An 18,333-nucleotide genomic window follows, 5' to 3' on the forward strand; every position below is an offset into this window, starting at 1 on the left:
ACCCTGGCCTACTCAATTATCTGAGCTATTAACACCACAAGGATATTTTATAAATAGGAGCTGTACACCACAGGACTGAAATACTGACCAGGAGAACTGGAGATAGGCTCTATAGAGCCTCTCAAACTGTAACTACTCTAGCTGGATGCTGATCAAATCAGATTTGGAAAAGGTTTGTTAACAATTCACTGGGTAGCAAAAAAAAGCAAAAGGAGCTGTGACTGGTTGAAAATCTTTTGGACAAGGCTGCTCTCCTGTGATGACACATCTCCACTCAAAGACAGACAGAGAGCTAACATGGGAATTGGAGATTCCCCACACTATTAGAATAGACAATGAGGTGGTAGTCTCCTGGCAGATCCAATCTGCAGACACATTTGCTAACACCTGTATAGAAGTGGGTTCATGAAAGGCTCACTGTTATAATCTGAAGTGTTCCCCCGCCCCATTTATAAAAAGCAGTTTTCTGTGAAATATGCATGCAATTCCACTCCTGTTTTAAAATAATGATGCTGATATTCAATTTAAAATTAATAAATGTTTGACCTACTGTGACAAAGTGGGACTGTTCAGGGGTGCCTCGGTTTCCCATATGCATTTCTTAAATCTCTAGGTGGTGGGATAGGGGGTGTGATTGTTGCAGAGCAAAGGGCCAGTGTGCAACAACAGTATGCATAAATGGCTGACACACTGTCTCCTGGCAACTAATGGCCTTAGTATTGGAGAACAAAGGAATCAGGTGACCTCCTGGCCTAAGAAAGGAACAAAAAAGAGGAGGAGGGGCAGGAGGGTGAGTCAGTTTGGGCTGGCTGGGGATGTGGCGTGAGAAGCAGACTTGGTTGTCTGGCTCACTGTCCCCCCAAATAGACCTGGCTGAGGGGTCCTGTTCTCTGTACCTACAAGCTCTGTTTTAGACTTTGTTCCTGTCATCTAATCAACCTCTGTTTTACTGGTTGGCTAAGAGTCATGTCTGACTGCGAAGTAGGGGTGCGAGGACCCTCTGGTTTCCCCAGGACTCCGCCTGGATAGACTCGTTGTGGGAAGCACACGGAGGGGCAGAGGATGCTGAATGCTCCAAGGTCAGACTCAGGAAGGTGGAAGCCATGTGAGCTGCTTGCCCTGAAGACGGTCTGCTCACAGAGAGGGGACTTCACCAGAGTCCTGACTGGCTTTGTAGGGAGCAGTTCCAGAGAATCACCCCCAGACTCTGTGACACTTACAAATAAGCTTCTCCTCATTTTGCTCACTTTGTGACTTGCATTTGTAGTATTAAGGAATCTAAGAAAAGAAGATCCCTAATCCACCACTTGATTTACTTCAATGGACCCTCCTTCCTGAACACTTCATTAAAAAAAAAAAAAAGGGTTATTTTAGTGTCAACGTTAACGATTTCAGTTGTTCTCCCTTCTGAAGTCCAACTGTCTCTTATTTCTCTTCCTATGGTTGGTTTCTGGGTCAGGAGAAGCCAGTCATGACAACAGTTCTAAAAACTGATAGAATGAGAATTTTTTTCAAAAGGTATTTCATCTTTGCAGAGCGGGAGGTAATTATTCTAACAAGTTAATGCTGTTGCTCTACAGGTCACCCCTTAAAACGTTCCTAAAGCTCCTCTCATAATATTCAAACTGCATTATGCAAGGACTGGATTGAAAAGTGGAATGATTCATAGTACTCTTAAGGCCAATGGTATATGATCAATTGTTAAAATGGATGCATTTCTCACAGCATCTAATTTATTTTATTCTATAGCCATTTCCATTGTTTTTGACAGAGAACATAGCATAGTAAGTAGGTGATTATACAGCAACAATCCAGCAGCAAGCACACAGTTTAACGGCCCTGGTTCCAGGAGACTCTGATTTCAGAACTACAAACATAATATTCAAAAAGTTAGACTATGGCCCACAAGCAAGGACAATATCTAGGGATAGTCTCCCCAGGAAAATAACTGACATTTTCATACCATTGCATGAAATATTTAAAAACAAATATATAGTATGGAACCAGTCCTGCACAGGCCAATGGACAGACTAAACTAATAGGTGTTCTCCATCTCTAACGTCTGTGCTGAACATGCCATGAAAAGGTGCCTAAGATGACCTGTCATCTCTCTCTCTCTCTCTCGAGTCTTTTTGGCACTGCCACCGTAGGACTTATTATTGGATCAGGACTCCATTGTGCCAGGTGCTGCACAGACAGAACAAAAGACAGCGCTCTTGCAGGATTTCCAACAAAATTAAATGCAACACAAATTAATTCACAGGTAACAAAGCTTATACCTGAAATCTTTAACATCTGCATCAATCCCATTTTGAACGGGCAAACCATTGGTCTTATCCATCACATCTCCCTCCTCCTTTAGATCTCCTAATTTATCTCCATCAAATGTGCCCTTATTTTTCTTATCACTTTTATCATTTTCATCACTCTCTGCATCCCTTGGACCCTGGAAAAAATATAATATTTTAATGTATTCATTTTGAGATCAAGTTTACTTTTCCACCTGGGGATAATAAATTGCAAAGTTAAAGGGACATGTCATATTAAAAAGTCATTTTTACTTGTAACAATAATAGGTAACATTTAACATTATCATAACTGCAAGCAGTTAGGGAATCAGTATTTTTTTCTTTCCAAGTCTACTCTGTGTATTTTACAAGATTATATACAATCAATGTAACAGTTTCCTCTATGTAGTAAGTCAGTGCCTGATTTTGTTAACACTTTAAACATTTACTTTAATGGGTAACATTTTCAAGAGCCTTCACATTCTATTTTCAAAACTGACTTTAGGCATTTAGCAGTTTAAGTCACACTGACTTCCAATAAGACTTAGGTTTTTAAGAACCTAAAGTCACTTTTGAAAAATGGGACACATGCTTTTGAAAATTTTGCCCAATGGGACTCCTGACATAGGTAAAACTACGCTGATGCTTATAAATTTATTTGGGCATAAGCTTTAGTGGGCTAAAACCCACTTCATCAGATGCATGTGGGTTTCAGTCCACGAAAGCTTATGCTTAAATAAATTTGCTAATCTCTAATGTGCCACAAGGATTCCTCGTTGTTTTTGCTGATACAAATTAACACGGCTACCACTCTGAACCCTGTCTCATGCTTGTGTGTTTGCAACGGGCCATACTTCAGTTTCACATGTGTGTGTGCGGGGAAAGGAGCAATTTCTTCCAGCAGCACACACAAAAAATATTTTCCACTAAAGAAAGCTGCATTCATTGACAGTCTACTACTACAAATGAGGGAAAAGTAGTTCATGCGAGTAGTGCCTGAACGCTATGAAAAACTACAGTAAGTTTCCATTCTGCCTTACTACAGATTATCTATTGGTAGAACCTTGTTTCATATTTGAACTAGACATTTTGTGTTTAGAAAGTAAAGTTCTTCTGATGCCACCATTCAGTAAAACGGCATTTTTATTAATTAGCATCACCAGTAAACTAGGAAATGCCAGTTCAGTTATGAATATAAATTGGGCCCAACCCTCCAACCTTTACTCACCCAAACAGGACCATCAAACAAGCTTATCGGTTTCAGGACTGAGCCTCATTCTCAACTTCATTTCAGTTTAAATATGGCACTAATAGATCGTTATTCTGCACATGAATAATAGTGCATTGAGCTTACTGGCATATGCAGTGTTGTTGTACTAGTGTCAGTGCCGGGATATTAGAGAGAAGCTAGGTGAGTAATATCCTTTATTGGACAAACTTCTGTTGGTGAGAGAGACAAGGGCTCACTAACAGAAGTTGGTCCAATAAAGGATATTTGCATCCATCTTCACGGCTGAGGATGTGAGGGAGATTCCCAAACCTGAGCCATTCTTTTAGATGACAAATCTGAGGCACTTTCCCAGACTGAGGTGTCATTAGAGGACATTTGAAACAAATTGATAAACTAAACAGTAATAAGTCATGAGGACCAGATGGTATTCACCTAAGAGTTCTGAAGGAACTCAAATGTGAAACTGCAGAAAAATGTGGAAAACATAATCCCAACTGTACATATAAAATGATGGGGGTCTAAAGTAGCTGTTAGCACTCAAGAAAGATGTTGGAATCATTGTGGATAGTTCTCTGAAAACGTCCACTCACTGTGCAGCTGCAGTCAAAAAAGTGAACAGAATGTTGGGAATCCTTAAGAAAGGGATAAGTAATAAGACAGACAATATCGTATTGCCTCTATATAAATCCATGGTACACCGACATCTTGAATAGTGCGCGCAGATCTGGTTGCCGCATCTCAAAAAAAGGTATCTTGGAATTGGAAAAGGTTCAGAAAAGGGCAACAGAAATGACGATGGGTATGGAACAGCTGCCATATGAGGAGAGGTTAATGAGACTCGGACTTTTCAGTTTGGAAAAAGATGACTAAGGGGTGATATGATTGAGGTCTATAAAATCATGAGTGGTGTGGAGAAAGTAGATAAGGAAGTGTTATTTACTCCTTCTCATAACACAAGAACAAGGGGTTAGCAAATGAAATTAATAGGCAGCAGGTTTAAAACAAACAAAAGGAAGTATTTCTTCACACAATGCACAGTCAACCTGTGGAACTCTTTGCCAGAGGATGTTGCAAAGGCAAAGACTATAACAGGGTTCAAAAAAAGAACTAAGTAAGTTCATGGAGGATAGGTCCATTGATGGCTATTAACCAGGATGTGCAGGGATGGTGTCCCTAGCCTCTGTTTGCCAGAAGCTGGGAATGGGATGAATCATTTGATGATTACCTGTTCTGTTCATCCCCTTTGGGGCATATGGCACTGGCCACTGTCTGAAGACAGGATACTGGGCTAGATGAACCTTTGGTCTGACCCAGTGTGGCCACTCTTATGATCTTAATACCTTGGCCCCTTATCTTTTGATCATATTTGGGCAGTTTTCCTTTAAAGATAGAATGTAATTTACTATGGTTAGCAGTTATCAATTTGGAATTATAAGGACATGTATAAAAAAAAATGTTCTTTTTTCATCATAAACCACCATTTAGACTCTTCGTCAACATTAGATTAGTTAACAGTTTCCCTGCTTCCTTTAAATTTTTCAGATTTCTAAACACTTATCAGCATCCAAGCCCTACTTCTTTCTTATTAACTGCTAGGGCTGAACAAATTTACCAGGCACCTACTAATTAGGTGCTGACAAAAAATAAAATGTATAAAGTTTGTGGATGATACCAAGCTGCGAGGGGTCACAAGTGCTTTGAAGGATAAGATTAAAATTCATAATAAACTGGACAAACTGGAGAAATGATCTGAAGTAAATAGGATAAATTTCAATAAAGAAATGCAAAGTACTCTACTTAGTAAGGAACAATCAGATGCACACATACAAAACAGGAAAAAACTGCCTAGGAAGGAGTACTGTGGAAAGGGATCCGGGGATCATAATGGATCACAAGCTAAATGAGAGTCAACAGTGCAATACTGGTGCAAAAAAAAGCAAACATCATTCTGGGATCTATTAGCAGGAGTGTTGTAAGCACGACAGAAGTAGTAATTATTCCGCTCTAATCCGCGCTGATACAGACTCAACTGGAGTATTGCGTCCCATTCTGGGTGCCATATTTCAGGAAAGATAGGGACAAATTGGAAAAAGTCCAGAAAAGAGCAACAAAAGTGAACTATGAGGGTAGATTGAAAAAAATGGATTTGTTTAGTCTGGAGAAGGGATGAGTGAGGGGGGACATGTAACAGTTTTCAAGTACATAAAAGGTTGTTATGTACTTGAAAAAATTGTTCTAGTTAACCACTGAGGATAAGATAAGAAACAACAGGCTTTACTTGCAGAAAGGGAAGTTTAGGTTGGATGTGCAGAAAAATCTTCCTGTCAGGATGGTTAGGCACTGGAATACATTGCCTAGAGCAGGGGTTGGCAACCTGTGGCACGGGAGCCGATTTTTACTGGCACACTTCTGCCAGCCGGGGTCCCGCTCAGCCCACCGCCAGCCTGAATGGACGGAGCCCCCAGCTGACAGTGTGCTGAGCCACTCAGCCTGCCGCTGGTCTGGGGTTCTGGCTGACGGCCCCACTCAGTGCGCTACTGGTCTGGGGTTCTGTCTGCCGCTGGCCTGGGATCCTGGCCACAGGTCCCATTCAGCCCCCTGCCGGCCTGGATGGATGAAACCTGGGCCGGCAGCAGGCTGAGCGGGGCCGGCGGACAGAACCCCAGACCGGCAGCAGGCTGAGCAGCTCAGCACACTGCCGGTCTGGGGTTCCGTCTGTTGCCTGCGTTGATGGTCTGGGGTCCCAGCTGTCGGCCCCGCACATCCCGCAGCCAGACTGGACAGACAGAACCCCAGGCCAGCCGCGGGGTGAGCAGAGCTGGCGGACGGGACCCCAGACCGGCAGCGTGGGTGGCAGACAGAACCCCAGACCGGCAGCGGGATAAGCCATTCATCCCACTGCAGGTCTGGGGTTCTGTCCGCTGGACCCTGCCAGCTGGGATCCCTGCCGCCGGCCCCGCTCAGCCTGCTGCCAGTCTGGGGTTCTGTCAGGGGACCCCTGCAAAATTTATTACTGGCACACTAAGCCGTAAATTACTGAAGACTTAGCTCACCACTTCTCAAAGGTTGCCGACCCCTGGCCTAGAGAGGATGTGGAATCTCCGTCGTTGTCTAAGCTGCTTTCAAAAACCTCTGAATGCCTGTTAGGCATGGTCTAGATAATACTAGTCCAGTCCTCTGCATTCACAACAGGACTAAGACCACCTCTGAAGGTCCCTTCCAGTGCTATGATTCTATGGAATGAGGCTCTCCAGAAGGGTGCAGAAGTTATGTTCTGATGGGAAACTCAGAACAACTACTAGAAGGAGTGAATACAACACCTTATATGATAGATGAGGCATCTGTGCTCCACCATACCCCTCCTATATCAACCCAGCTAGTAGATGTTTGGGAGTTTGAGAGCTATCCCCTCATGGCAGTTTGAGGGTGCATGATTTCTTCCCGCTGCAGTGGGATGGGACTTGATTATACCTGTCTCTCTCCATACAAGCGAGAGAGGGGCTAATTAACAGGTAGTATGAGCTGGCTGCTCTGCTCCCTTCTTTGCCAGAAGCACATAGTGAAGAGCAGCACACTGGTCACAGAAAAGAGAACAGTCCTTGAGTAAATTCCCACTATGTAATGTGCCATTTGTTAATGTGCAATCATTTTTTCAACACTTTTGAAAACTGAAAACAAGCTCATAGCAAAGCATGCTTTAAAGAGTATTCAAGAACACCAGCATTTAGCCAAGTATTTTTGCATATCGTATTTCCAGCCAGGAGTCTAGTGTCTCAAGATAGCACATATGTTCACCAACAGGATCAGAGACTGCTGGCCATCTCAGTCCAGCTGAATTTCCTTCCCCTACTTCCCATCACTTAAGCATGAATAACTACTAAGATGGTGGATTACTCTTTTTGACATGTTGGTGGATACAACCATAACACCCACAAGAGGTAGAATATCTGTCTTTAGGAAGGAAGTGAAAAACAGCAACAAATGGAAGGGGAAAAAAATCATGGAAACCCAAATTTCAGAATTAGGCACACTTACAAATCCTCCTTTTCTGAGACAGGAATCCCCAGGAGATGAGCTCAACACATATTCTACCATGCTAACTCCAAGTCCTCCGCTCTCTGACCGGGGCGACAGCACCGAGTTGACATCATTATTCACATGAAAGCCTTGACCAGGTCTTCTCTGAACCATTATTGGTTGGGAAACAGAATGATCTACAACAAACCCAGACACATACATTTAAGGTTCATTAGCAGTTGTACTACCTTACCGTGCCATGGCCCCATGGTGACAGGAACTGTATAAACACAGAACAGAAACAGACCCTACCCAAAGAGGCTTCCCATCCAATTACAAAGATGAGTAAGTCACTAGGAAAGCTTTGTAGAGTGTCTTAATTATAAAGAGAATTTACAAACAAAGCAGCTGCCATTTTGACAGTTAGACGATGTCCACAAGGGTGGAAGAGACTGGCTTTCCTCCTATTACTGAAAACATCTTTGATGAAGAGCAGGTTGTGGGTTTTTTTGTTTTGTTTTGTTCTAAAATAGCCTAAAAATTTTCTGATTGCTCCTGTAGTGAGGAAACTGTCTTAATCTGCATTAAATGAGGCCATGGCTACAAAATATCACAGAAAAACATCTACTCCTCAGACACCTGATCCTGAAAGTACTCAGGACCTTCAACCACCATTGGCTTCCAAAGGATTTGGGGGTGCTTAGCGCCTTGCACTGCTTGACAGCTCCAATCACGGACAGAAGCTGAAAAGGGAACATTTCTAAAAACGGTTTTCCCAATATCTTTTTCATATCTCCATAAAAAAGATAATCAAATGAAAGATCGTTAAGGCTGCAAAGTCCAGCACTCAAGTTAGATGTGCCAGAACTAAGTTCGTCCGTGCAATCTTTTATTTGCCTCTTTGGGTGCATGAATTGATACAGCCTAATTACATGATCTCATACTCCCTGCCCCCCAACTGATTAATTCCCTCTCAGGTTTTGGCCCCAGCTCTGCAAGAAATGGCCATGTGCAACCTCTCAGATCCTCAGTTATCTCATCTCTACAAGGGAGAGGAAAAAGGACAATTACTACTTGCCTGCCTTTGAGGTAGGGGTATGAAGAAAGAATGACTGAGGCATAGGCAGGAAGATTAACAGCAGCCAGTGAAAGAGGTAAGACTAGGGCTAAAATCTGCACGAATGCTTAAATTACTTCAGCGTCTAAGTTTCATTAGAAGTCGACAGGATGTTGCAGCCTACATCCTATTTTCAAAAGTGTCTTCGGCCTCGTCTACACTACACAATTAAGTCGACCTATGTTAGGTCGACTTACAGCCATCGCAGTAATTACTCCGGTTTTTCATGTCCACACTATCATCCTCCTGCCAATGGTGCGTATCCTCACCAGGAATGCTTGCACCAACTTAAGAGGGGCAGTGTTGGGGGCTGAGTGCCCAGGCTCTCAGCTCAATGCAGAGCTCCCAGTTGGAAGGGCGCAGAGCTGAGAGGTGATGTTAGTAACAGTGCCTACAGAGACACTGCATCAGTCTAACAACATCAACCTACAGCACTACGCCTCTCCTGCAGGTGGAGTGATTAGGTCGGTGTAGTGGGGGGAACTTACATCAGTGGGATCAATGCTGCAGCACTGACGCTTACAGAATTAGAAGTTGACATAAGCTGCCTTATATCAACCTAAAACTGTAGTGCAGACCTGGCCTTAGGCACTTTTGAAAACTTTATCCTGGAGCTTGTGGCATGGAAACTTTCAGCCCAAATCATTAAAGTTTGTTAAAAGTTACAAACAAATGAAAATAAAGAATGTATAATTGTTAGGCAGCCATAATAACTGCAACTGTTCCACCTATAGTATACATGTATACAACATGTATGATTTAGTAGACTAAATATCTGAGTGATAATTGTTATTTCTACTGATCCTTTTGTGATTTCTTTGGCTTTTTGTTAATTCCAGTTTTACGCAGGACTGGCACGAATAGCTATAATCTGAAACAACCAGGGTTTTGACATATTTGGTAGCTATGAAATTCAGAATTAGCCAGATTGCTAAGGAAGTTACCTGATGTTCCCCAAGCGCTGTCTCTCCACTGATCTCCCAAAAATATCCCTTTTGGTCCATCTTTGCTTGAATCATCAGTTTCCCAAAACTTTTTACCTGGCAACAGCTGCTGCAAATAAAAAGGAATGAACGTGTTTAACGTTAGCATAAAAGTGCAAGTGTAAACAATAAAGCTTTTCCATGTGGAACAAAAAAATCAGTCACGTTAAAACAAGCGGACAGACACTTTACAATCAGAGTGCTTCTTTCCGACGGTGAAAGCAATGAAGCGACTGTGACACCCTGTGGAAGCATAAAGTAACTCAGGAAAATAGGAGAGATCCTATATGCATCAGCCCTTTATGCCTAACACACACACACACACACACACACCCATCAGCATTCACATATTTCTATGCATGAGAGCCATTTGTAACAAATCTTAGTAGGAAAGATATGTTCTCATCAGAAGAGCCTGTTTTAATGAATCAGAATTGCATCTGAATTGTACATAGTTACCTACAGAATCTTCACTCCAATGCGGAAGATTGGAAATTTCCATCTCTCGCATGCAAATATTGTGGATCTGATCCCATAAGGTGCCCAGCACCCTAAACTCCCAGCGCATTCCATGTAAGTTAAGGGTACTTAATGCTTTGGAGAATATTTGTACACAGTGATGAGAGTGAACAGTTCTAAGCCACTGCTTTTGCACAGCTTATGCTATTCTGAAAAAGTGCTTAACTTTTCTTTTCATTCAGGGGCGGCAGGACAGAAAACCACCCTCAGTTTAAATCAATTCCAGAATAGTGGAGTAATAGCAAAAAGGACAAACTTCACAAACATATACCTGGCATAACAGATGCTTTTTTAAAATAGCAGTTCATACAGCAAACATCTGCCTTATGGCAACTACATATGGCAAGTGGAATTTCAAGTGCTGCTTAAGTGCCTTAGACAGTAACAGTACAATCTTTAAATTAAATACTCGGTTTCAGTGGGAGTGGTGTAATTCAGAGAGAGAAAGAGTAGCACATTCATAGCAAGGACGACAATAAATAAGTTTATCTGCTGAATTCTGGACAGAATGGAAGGAGCTGGATGACTAACACACACACTCTCATTTAGATTACCGCACAGTATGAATCAAAATCTTAACAGGACTAGTCAAAGTGTCCCATATATTAGAAATGCTGAGCAGCTCAAGTCTATATAATTTAGCAGAAGGTTTGTGTTAACTCAGGGTGTTACAGGATAACAGAGCCAATATTCACTCCAAGACGAAGAGAGACATGTGATGAAGCAGGCTTAAATATGAATAAGCAGTTTGTAAATCTGGGGGGGGGGGGGGGGGAGGAAGCAGATACACAACTTTTGTTTAGTATGTATTTTTAACCTGAAGTCTTGTCTGATTCAGATACATACTGTAAAACAACCTCTCCGCAATAAAGGATACCTGAAGGTACATGGATTTGGATATCAAGAGTAATAGGTTGTGCAAAGCACAGCAAAACTGGTACTATAATAAACCTGATACCTCACCTATGAAAAGCAGAATTTCCTCTACTGCACCACTTAAAAAAGTTACAAAAGATAAAAATGCAGGTTATATTCAGATACATAATCAAGAATCAGTGATGCTGTGGAATATCTAACATCAAACACCGCCCCTGTCCTGGTGCCATGGCCTATTCTAGAAGCTACACTGAAAAGCAACTGAATGAAAGAGACCATTATAGGATCTGCAACCACAAAAGAATAATTCCTTAAGTAAGAAAACAGATAGAAGGGCACTGGCCAAACAAAACTGAACCCTTTACTAGGGGAAAGCCTGCATAAGTAGCAAGCACAGAAAAAATTTAAATAAACTAATAAACACAAAGAAAATTAGTAACACTGCTCTTTATAACCACAAGTCTCAATCTATAGACTTTAATGGGGCAGCAGGAATTATTGTACACGATTCACTTCCCACCTACCACTACTGTTGAACAAATGCTCCAAAGAGGTGGTGCGGGGAGGGGAGGAAACTGAAGCCCTATGATCCTGGAGGTGAAAAACACATGAAATACATCTCACACGCAAATCAGAGGATAAAAAAAAAAAAAAAAAAAAAAAAAAAGAGATCATGGCCAGTAATGGTCATGAACTAACCTGCATGAAGCCTCAAGGTCCAAAATATGAAGTATCCAGTTATATGATGATGTGCACGAATTGGTGGCAATGCCAGATGGCATGCAGTTCCCTGGGTCAAAGCCATTCTACAGGAAGATTAGTCTACCACACAGGAACCCAGACAAAACCTCAGTTTCTCTATCTTGTGTGATGAAAGGCAAAGTATCAGAATGGCACCCAAATGGGATATAAATATAGATAAATCGAGGAAATCGAGGAAGCTGAGACTACTCAATAGTATTGCATTTCCTCTTTTACTGAAGGCATGCACTTCGGTAAGTTCTGCCACAGCCCAGCTTCTCCTTCTACCTCATTATGCAGTCACAGCCTTCCTTTTCGCCACTGTCTTGCCACAAACAAATACAGTTATGCATAAAGTCATGATTCTGAATCTGTAAGAACACGATAGGGATGCACACACCTTTACACGTGTAAGCATAATAGAGTATATCCCACAGTTCTTGAAACACCACTTCAGTCATTATTAGATATTAAAAACCCTGCAGTATCTGCACTATTCTTTTAAACAGGTTATCTATCTCTATCAATAGTAAAATAAAGATAAATTTGAAATACTTTGTAGTACTGTTATGTAGTATGAAGTCAGACTCTGAAAGGCTCCTTTTAGCACAAGCTGAGGATGATTTCCTTTCCTAGATTCAAAACCAAGATGGTATCATATTAGATATTATATATTAGCTTTCTGCACCAGAAGTCTGAAAGTCCCAGTTCTCAAGAACCATACTTTTAACTGAATTCTCCATCAGGTCAATGAATGACACCCCACTCATTTCAATAAGATTTCCATCTTGCATGCCATTGTCCGGCCAAGACCATTTACCCATTTAATAGTCTCCTCTGAATCTTCCAATTTACTCTCTTCCATTTTCAGATGCAGGGCTTTCCCTCATCCCAAAAATTTAATGATCTCTACATTAGGATTCTATTTGGTGGCACTAGCCCCCTTTTTCATCTCCTTCCTTTAAAATACAATGCAACTGTAGAGGGCAGACTCATCTTACTCTGTTTGCACCCTTAGCTCCATAGGAAGAAAATATCCTAGTTTTCCATTTCTGGTCCTTTATACTCTGGTTTAACCCCTAATACAGCCGGTGACTATTACAGTTAGTAAGCAGCAAGGGAAATGTCTAGCCAAGAAAAGTATTAGGGGGACAACATCAAACTTTTTTTTTTTTTTTTTTTAAACACAAGTTTGTGCGTGCATCTAGGTCTCACAAAGGTGCTGGATTGACAGCCTTAAAGACTAGTTTTATTTATTACACTACAGGTGAGGAACAAGAAGCAAAAGTACGAGCATACCCCATACTGCCCTCCAACATGCTCCAAAACTAATCCGGAGAGATCAACTCTAGGGAGGAGAAGACAGTTCAATCTCCATGGCCCATGCAAACAATCATCTTTTTGCTAAGAGAGTCAAGCAACTGGGTCATTTGTGGAGGTGGCTTTTGTTAAATGGATCATTTATCCTCTGAAACTGGACTGAGCCTAAGTCATTTCAGACAGACCACAAGAAGCAGGATGGTAGCAACTTCGGATCACTATAGCAACCTAGAAGCACAACGGTTCTTTATCCATTTTTAAAATGTCTTTATGGAGACTGAATGGCTCTCTTACTGGGAACTAAATGTCTCAAGGGGTTTGTAATATACTAATCTCAGTAATATTGTTTGTATTGCAGTAGTGCCCTGAGGCACCTAACACGGATCCCCTATAATGATACGTACTGTACACATCTTTAAAAAATACAGACGTCCCCAGCCCCAAGAGCTCACAATCTAAACATAATTAGGCAACAGGCACAGAAACAAGGTGTGCTCTGTTAACCCCCTCTCCCCCCGCCCACACACACACACAACTGGCAGCTGCTTCACCTACTTCTCTGTGCACAAGCAGTAGACATTCCAGCACAGCTAAAGATAATGTTAAGAGGTGAAGCATTTACAAACAGGGCAAGATTTTCCAAGCCTTCCACTATTGTTGTGTGTTAAAATAGTAATTAAGTATCTGCTAGCCACAGAGCTGAAGGAATTTATCAGCTGTCTCTCTCCTTCCGCTTCCACCACCATCTCAACTCATCAGAATTTCCAGACCAGAAAAAGACTATTTACCCAGGCACTCTGAGAATTGGAATTTCTCAGATGAAGTGAAACAGAGTTGCCAAATTAAAATTCAGCTGCAATGAGCCACTCATTTAATAGGATGATACCTGTAAATGTAATACGATGGAGTGTTCTGAATAAACCACATCCCCTGTAAGGCCAAAGGAAATGAAAGGAGGCAGAGTGTGCACGTGCACATGCATGAACTAAGGAAACAAAGGAGAATCACCAGGTTATGCACTTTCAATAAAATACTCTTTGTTGGTTTCCAATGAAAATGAACACCCATCAGGAGCTTCCAGTTACCAGATTTTTTCACCATGGAGGTTACATAAAATGCAGTCTTTGGTTCAGCAAATTCTCTATTTATACCTTCAGCAAAATCTGCTTTAAAAAATAATCAGTTTAAAATACTGACTTAAGAGTCTACAGTGAAGCACCTTGTGTTTAAGAAAATTGCCAGATAGTTGTTGGATTCATATAATTTTTCAGGTCACTTTAAATACCAATACTCCTAAAAACATTCTCATCCTCCAGAACCAATGGGATTGTAGCATCAACAGCTGACCTTTTCCCCCAGAGATAAGTATTGTAAATGACCAGGGTCAGCCTTTGTCGAATTTTTAAGAGGTCAATGTTATTTTGTCTTTCTAATGGAATATAAATTAGATTTCGGATCAAAAATTAGATTCTTAATTTTAATGTTTGATATTTTGAACTTTCAACTGATCTTTTCAACACTGTGGATTAATGTAAACTTCTAGCCTTTTTTTTTTTTTAAATCAAATTGAATATATTTTGCAAACTACTTACAAATCCCAATTACAGCAAAACCATGCAATGAAACAAGTAGAGGGGGGAATTTTTACACTATGAATCATTGAGTTTAATTTTTCATATAAATACAATTGCATATAAACACATTGGTAAGCCTGTCCAGTTAAAGGTTAGGAGTAGGGGAATACCCCTATGGAGTCCTAAACAACAGGTTCTGAAACACCACAGCAAGTGACCTTTAGTCACAGAGTCATAGAAATGTAGGTCTGGAAAGGACTTTGATAAGTCATCTAGTCCAGTTCCCTGCTCTGAGGCAAAACTAAGTATTATCTAGACCAGCTGTTGCTGCGAGCAGGTTTCAAGGAAGTCACCACACAGGGCAGGCATTAGACTGGCTAGGGCCCAGGGCACAAAGCCAAAGCTCAAGCCCCTGTGGCGGTGGGGCTGAAGCAGTGGTGGGGCTGAAAAACAGTTGTTGTGGCACAAGTGGGCCCTAGAGTTTTTATACCATGTTGGGGGGAGCATCAGAAATACAAGGGTTGAGAACCCCTGATCTGGACCATTCCTAAGAGGTATTTGTCAAGCCTGTTCTTAAAAATCTCCAACAACGGAGACTCTACAACTGCCCTGGACAAGTTTTTCCTAATGTCTAAACTAAATCTCCCTTGCTGCAAATTAAGCCCATTACTTCCTATCCTGTCTTTAGCGGATAAGAACAATTTATCATCCTCCTCTTTATAAAAACCTTTTATGTACTTGATTGAAGTTTACGTCCACACTTGGCCATCTCTTCTCCAATCTAAACAGAACACAATTTTTTCAATCCTTCCTTCTAGGTATATTTTGTAGATATTAAATAATTTTCCATTGCTCTTCTCTGGACTTTCTCCAATTTGTCTACATCCTTCGCAAAGTGTGGTTCCCAGAACTGCATGCAAAACTTCAGTTGAGGCCCTATCAGTGCTGAGCAGCACGGAAGAATTACTTCTTGTGTCTTGCTTACAACACTCCTTTAATACAGCCCAGAATTGTGTTCGTTTTTTTTTCTTTGCTCTTTTTTTTGGTGGGGGGGGGGAGGAAGGGAGACAGTATTACATTGTTGACACACTGGGTAATGGGCCTACCCTGTCCTTGATCTTCCTCTTGCTTCTAATTTATCTGTAAAAGTTTTTCTTTTTACTCTTTATGTCCCTAGCTAGTTTAATCTAATAATTTACTTCATTTTTACCATTTAAATTATAATTTTTTTTCTTTTCAAAAATAAACCTTTTTAGAATGACATCTCAATTTAATACAAAATCTGTTAAGGCCTAAAATTATAATTTCTTACATTTAAATAAAAAAATAAATATGCTGAATCCATGAGCCTGTATCAAAACATTAATTATAGACTTTTTTTCAAGAAACAGAAAAAGAATCAGGGAGCGGAGGGGAATTTCTGAGGTCAATCTTTATAAATAGGGCACAATAGGTCATATACTGTATTAAGGACTTGATCCTGTGGGAGGCCCAAGGGCTGTCCTACTGGGTGCAAGAGTATCACCACAGACTTGGATCCCAGGAGACACCATCATGCTCCTATTTTATAGCTTCTCCCTATCTGAGCTGATTGGCTAAGTTCTCACCATTTTCTAACATACTAAAGAAGCACAGTAAGAGTCTAAAAATATTAAGCTACGTATACACTTACTGTGTTCCCTCCTAGGCAGTAAAAAGATATACCAGGCCTAGTGTAAAGGTACTATTTAGTTGTAAATCAACACGTTTTAATGGTTACATCTACAAATGAGAATGCAATTTGTTTAGAAAATAACTGAAGTACAAACAGAAAAGTTGCTTAAAATTGATGGTTTAAAAATCAATCCACCTTTTCTTGACAAACTTCACATCCCAAAGTGGTTTTTTTTTTTTTTTTTTTAATATAATTCTGAAGTGAGCCACAAACTAGGCCAGTACAAAATTCTGATACAAACATTTTCACTGACTATCACTCAAACAACCTTATCTCTGCCTTTGCAGTGGTTATCTGCACAAAGCTGTCTAGTATTAAGAGAGCACACCAAAACATGAGAACACTGAAGAACAGTCCTGCCTTCACATGGAGATCACAGTATCTGTTTTTGTTCAACACGTGTAAAATCATTTAACAGTTTGATGGATGATGTTAAACAAATCCTCCAGCCTCCAAGCTATCAAGAGCTGCTGTACCCAAATTTAAAAATGGCTTGGCAACAGACACAGCAATTAGCAAGGTGTAAAATTAAGGAATAGGCTTTGACCGTAAGAATTTTTTCATGTAAGTGCTTAGTTGTGATAATGAATTCTCGTAAAGGAAAATCATCTATTTCTGATCAGTCCTGAAGTAGGAAAGTTCAGCAGATAAGAAGCAGATCTGTGAACTGAAAATATTTAAAGATTTAAATTAAAAACGGGTCTGATTCAAGCACGAGAGCCAGCCAACTTGCTGAAAAACAGAACTTATACTTTTATTTATTCTTTCAGAGAATCAAAGGTGATTGCACAATTAGGCCAAGATTGATAGTTGGGCACTGTTAAGGGGCAAATGCATTTCTTTTAACTTAGTTTTTAAAATGGTAATATGGAGCAATTAGAAACACTAAAATGAAGTATAATTCCACACTCAAAGGGCATGGTGAGATAAGGATTCCCTTTGATATGTGATTATAAACCGGACCAAGTAAGTAACTAGCTGATTTAGATATTAAGCAAGCAGGCTCATACTGTGACACAAGATGGTGATGCCATTAGAGAGACTATAGCAGCAGTGTGAGAACTCCATGGAAAATCCCAAAAATAGATGCTCCGTCCTTCTATCATATATGTATCATTGTTTAAATATACTCATACATAGTATTGCAAATTTACCATTTTACAAACATAGTTAGATATCACCTGTCCTGAAGAGGCTGCAATCTACATAGCACCTTAGTGAGGGGAGCACAACACGCTTTACAAACTAGCCACACTTCTTATTTTTAAGCTGCCCATCATCATGGTACCTAAGTGTGGAGGGGGAAGGTGCCATTGTGCTGTCATAAGATGGCTCTCCACAATGATGATCACTCCCACTAACCAAAGAACACAAATCTCTAGCTTTCGGACAGAGTGCAAGGTTCACTCTTTCCACAGGTAGGTGACCGAAGGGAAAGTGTTAAAGACGATAATTTTGTTCATGGGAGGGTGGGATGAGGGGGAGTGCCACTAGTTGCAGTAGGTGGGTTTTGAAGATGGGGAAGGTTACACTATAGAAGAGAAGTGTGTTTTTAAAATATCCTGCACCTCTACCCCCAATGAATCAGCAATGCATTTTATGAATTCAAAAACTATGTATTGTCAGGTTTTGTTGTTCGAAAAATTATGACAAGACATTAAACTCTGTCGTAATCTCATTACAATGTCTTGGTTTGTATACAGGCTTCAGAAAACTCCTCAAATGAATTAGCACAAGGTGCTGATGTAGATTGCTATAAAATCCATATAGAGGGGAACAGGAATAGAGGCAAGGAGGAAGAGGCATTCAATGCCTTCTTTCCCAACAGAAGAAAGAGGGGCTCTCTCTTACTCATCCTTCTCTCTGTGAACTTGCCAGTCTCAAGTGTGCGAGCTCATTAACACTTGTTTGCATTTCCTGCAGATGACATTCAAAAAAAAAAAAAAAAAAAAA

General features: G+C 40.7%; 1 protein-coding gene across 11 annotated transcripts in view; it reads right to left on the reverse strand.

Annotated features, from left to right (window-relative positions):
* Positions 1-18,333, reverse strand: part of PUM1 (pumilio RNA binding family member 1) — a 121,752-nt gene that overhangs the window by 64,684 nt on the left and 38,735 nt on the right. For 6 of the 11 annotated variants that reach the window (XM_032802226.2, XM_032802221.2, XM_032802229.2 and 3 more), the window contains exons 4-6: positions 9,598-9,706; positions 7,555-7,733; positions 2,280-2,446 (exon numbers count right to left, since the gene is read on the reverse strand). In XM_032802226.2, coding sequence (XP_032658117.1) covers positions 2,280-2,446; positions 7,555-7,733; positions 9,598-9,706 — 455 coding nt within the window. The remainder of the gene's footprint in view (positions 1-2,279; positions 2,447-7,554; positions 7,734-9,597; positions 9,707-18,333) is intronic. The other 5 variants (XM_075060812.1, XM_075060811.1, XM_075060810.1 and 2 more) reach the window with 1 other exon arrangement.

The sequence above is a fragment of the Chelonoidis abingdonii genome, chromosome 25, assembly GCF_003597395.2.
Source record: "Chelonoidis abingdonii isolate Lonesome George chromosome 25, CheloAbing_2.0, whole genome shotgun sequence".
NCBI lineage: Eukaryota > Metazoa > Chordata > Testudines > Testudinidae > Chelonoidis > Chelonoidis abingdonii.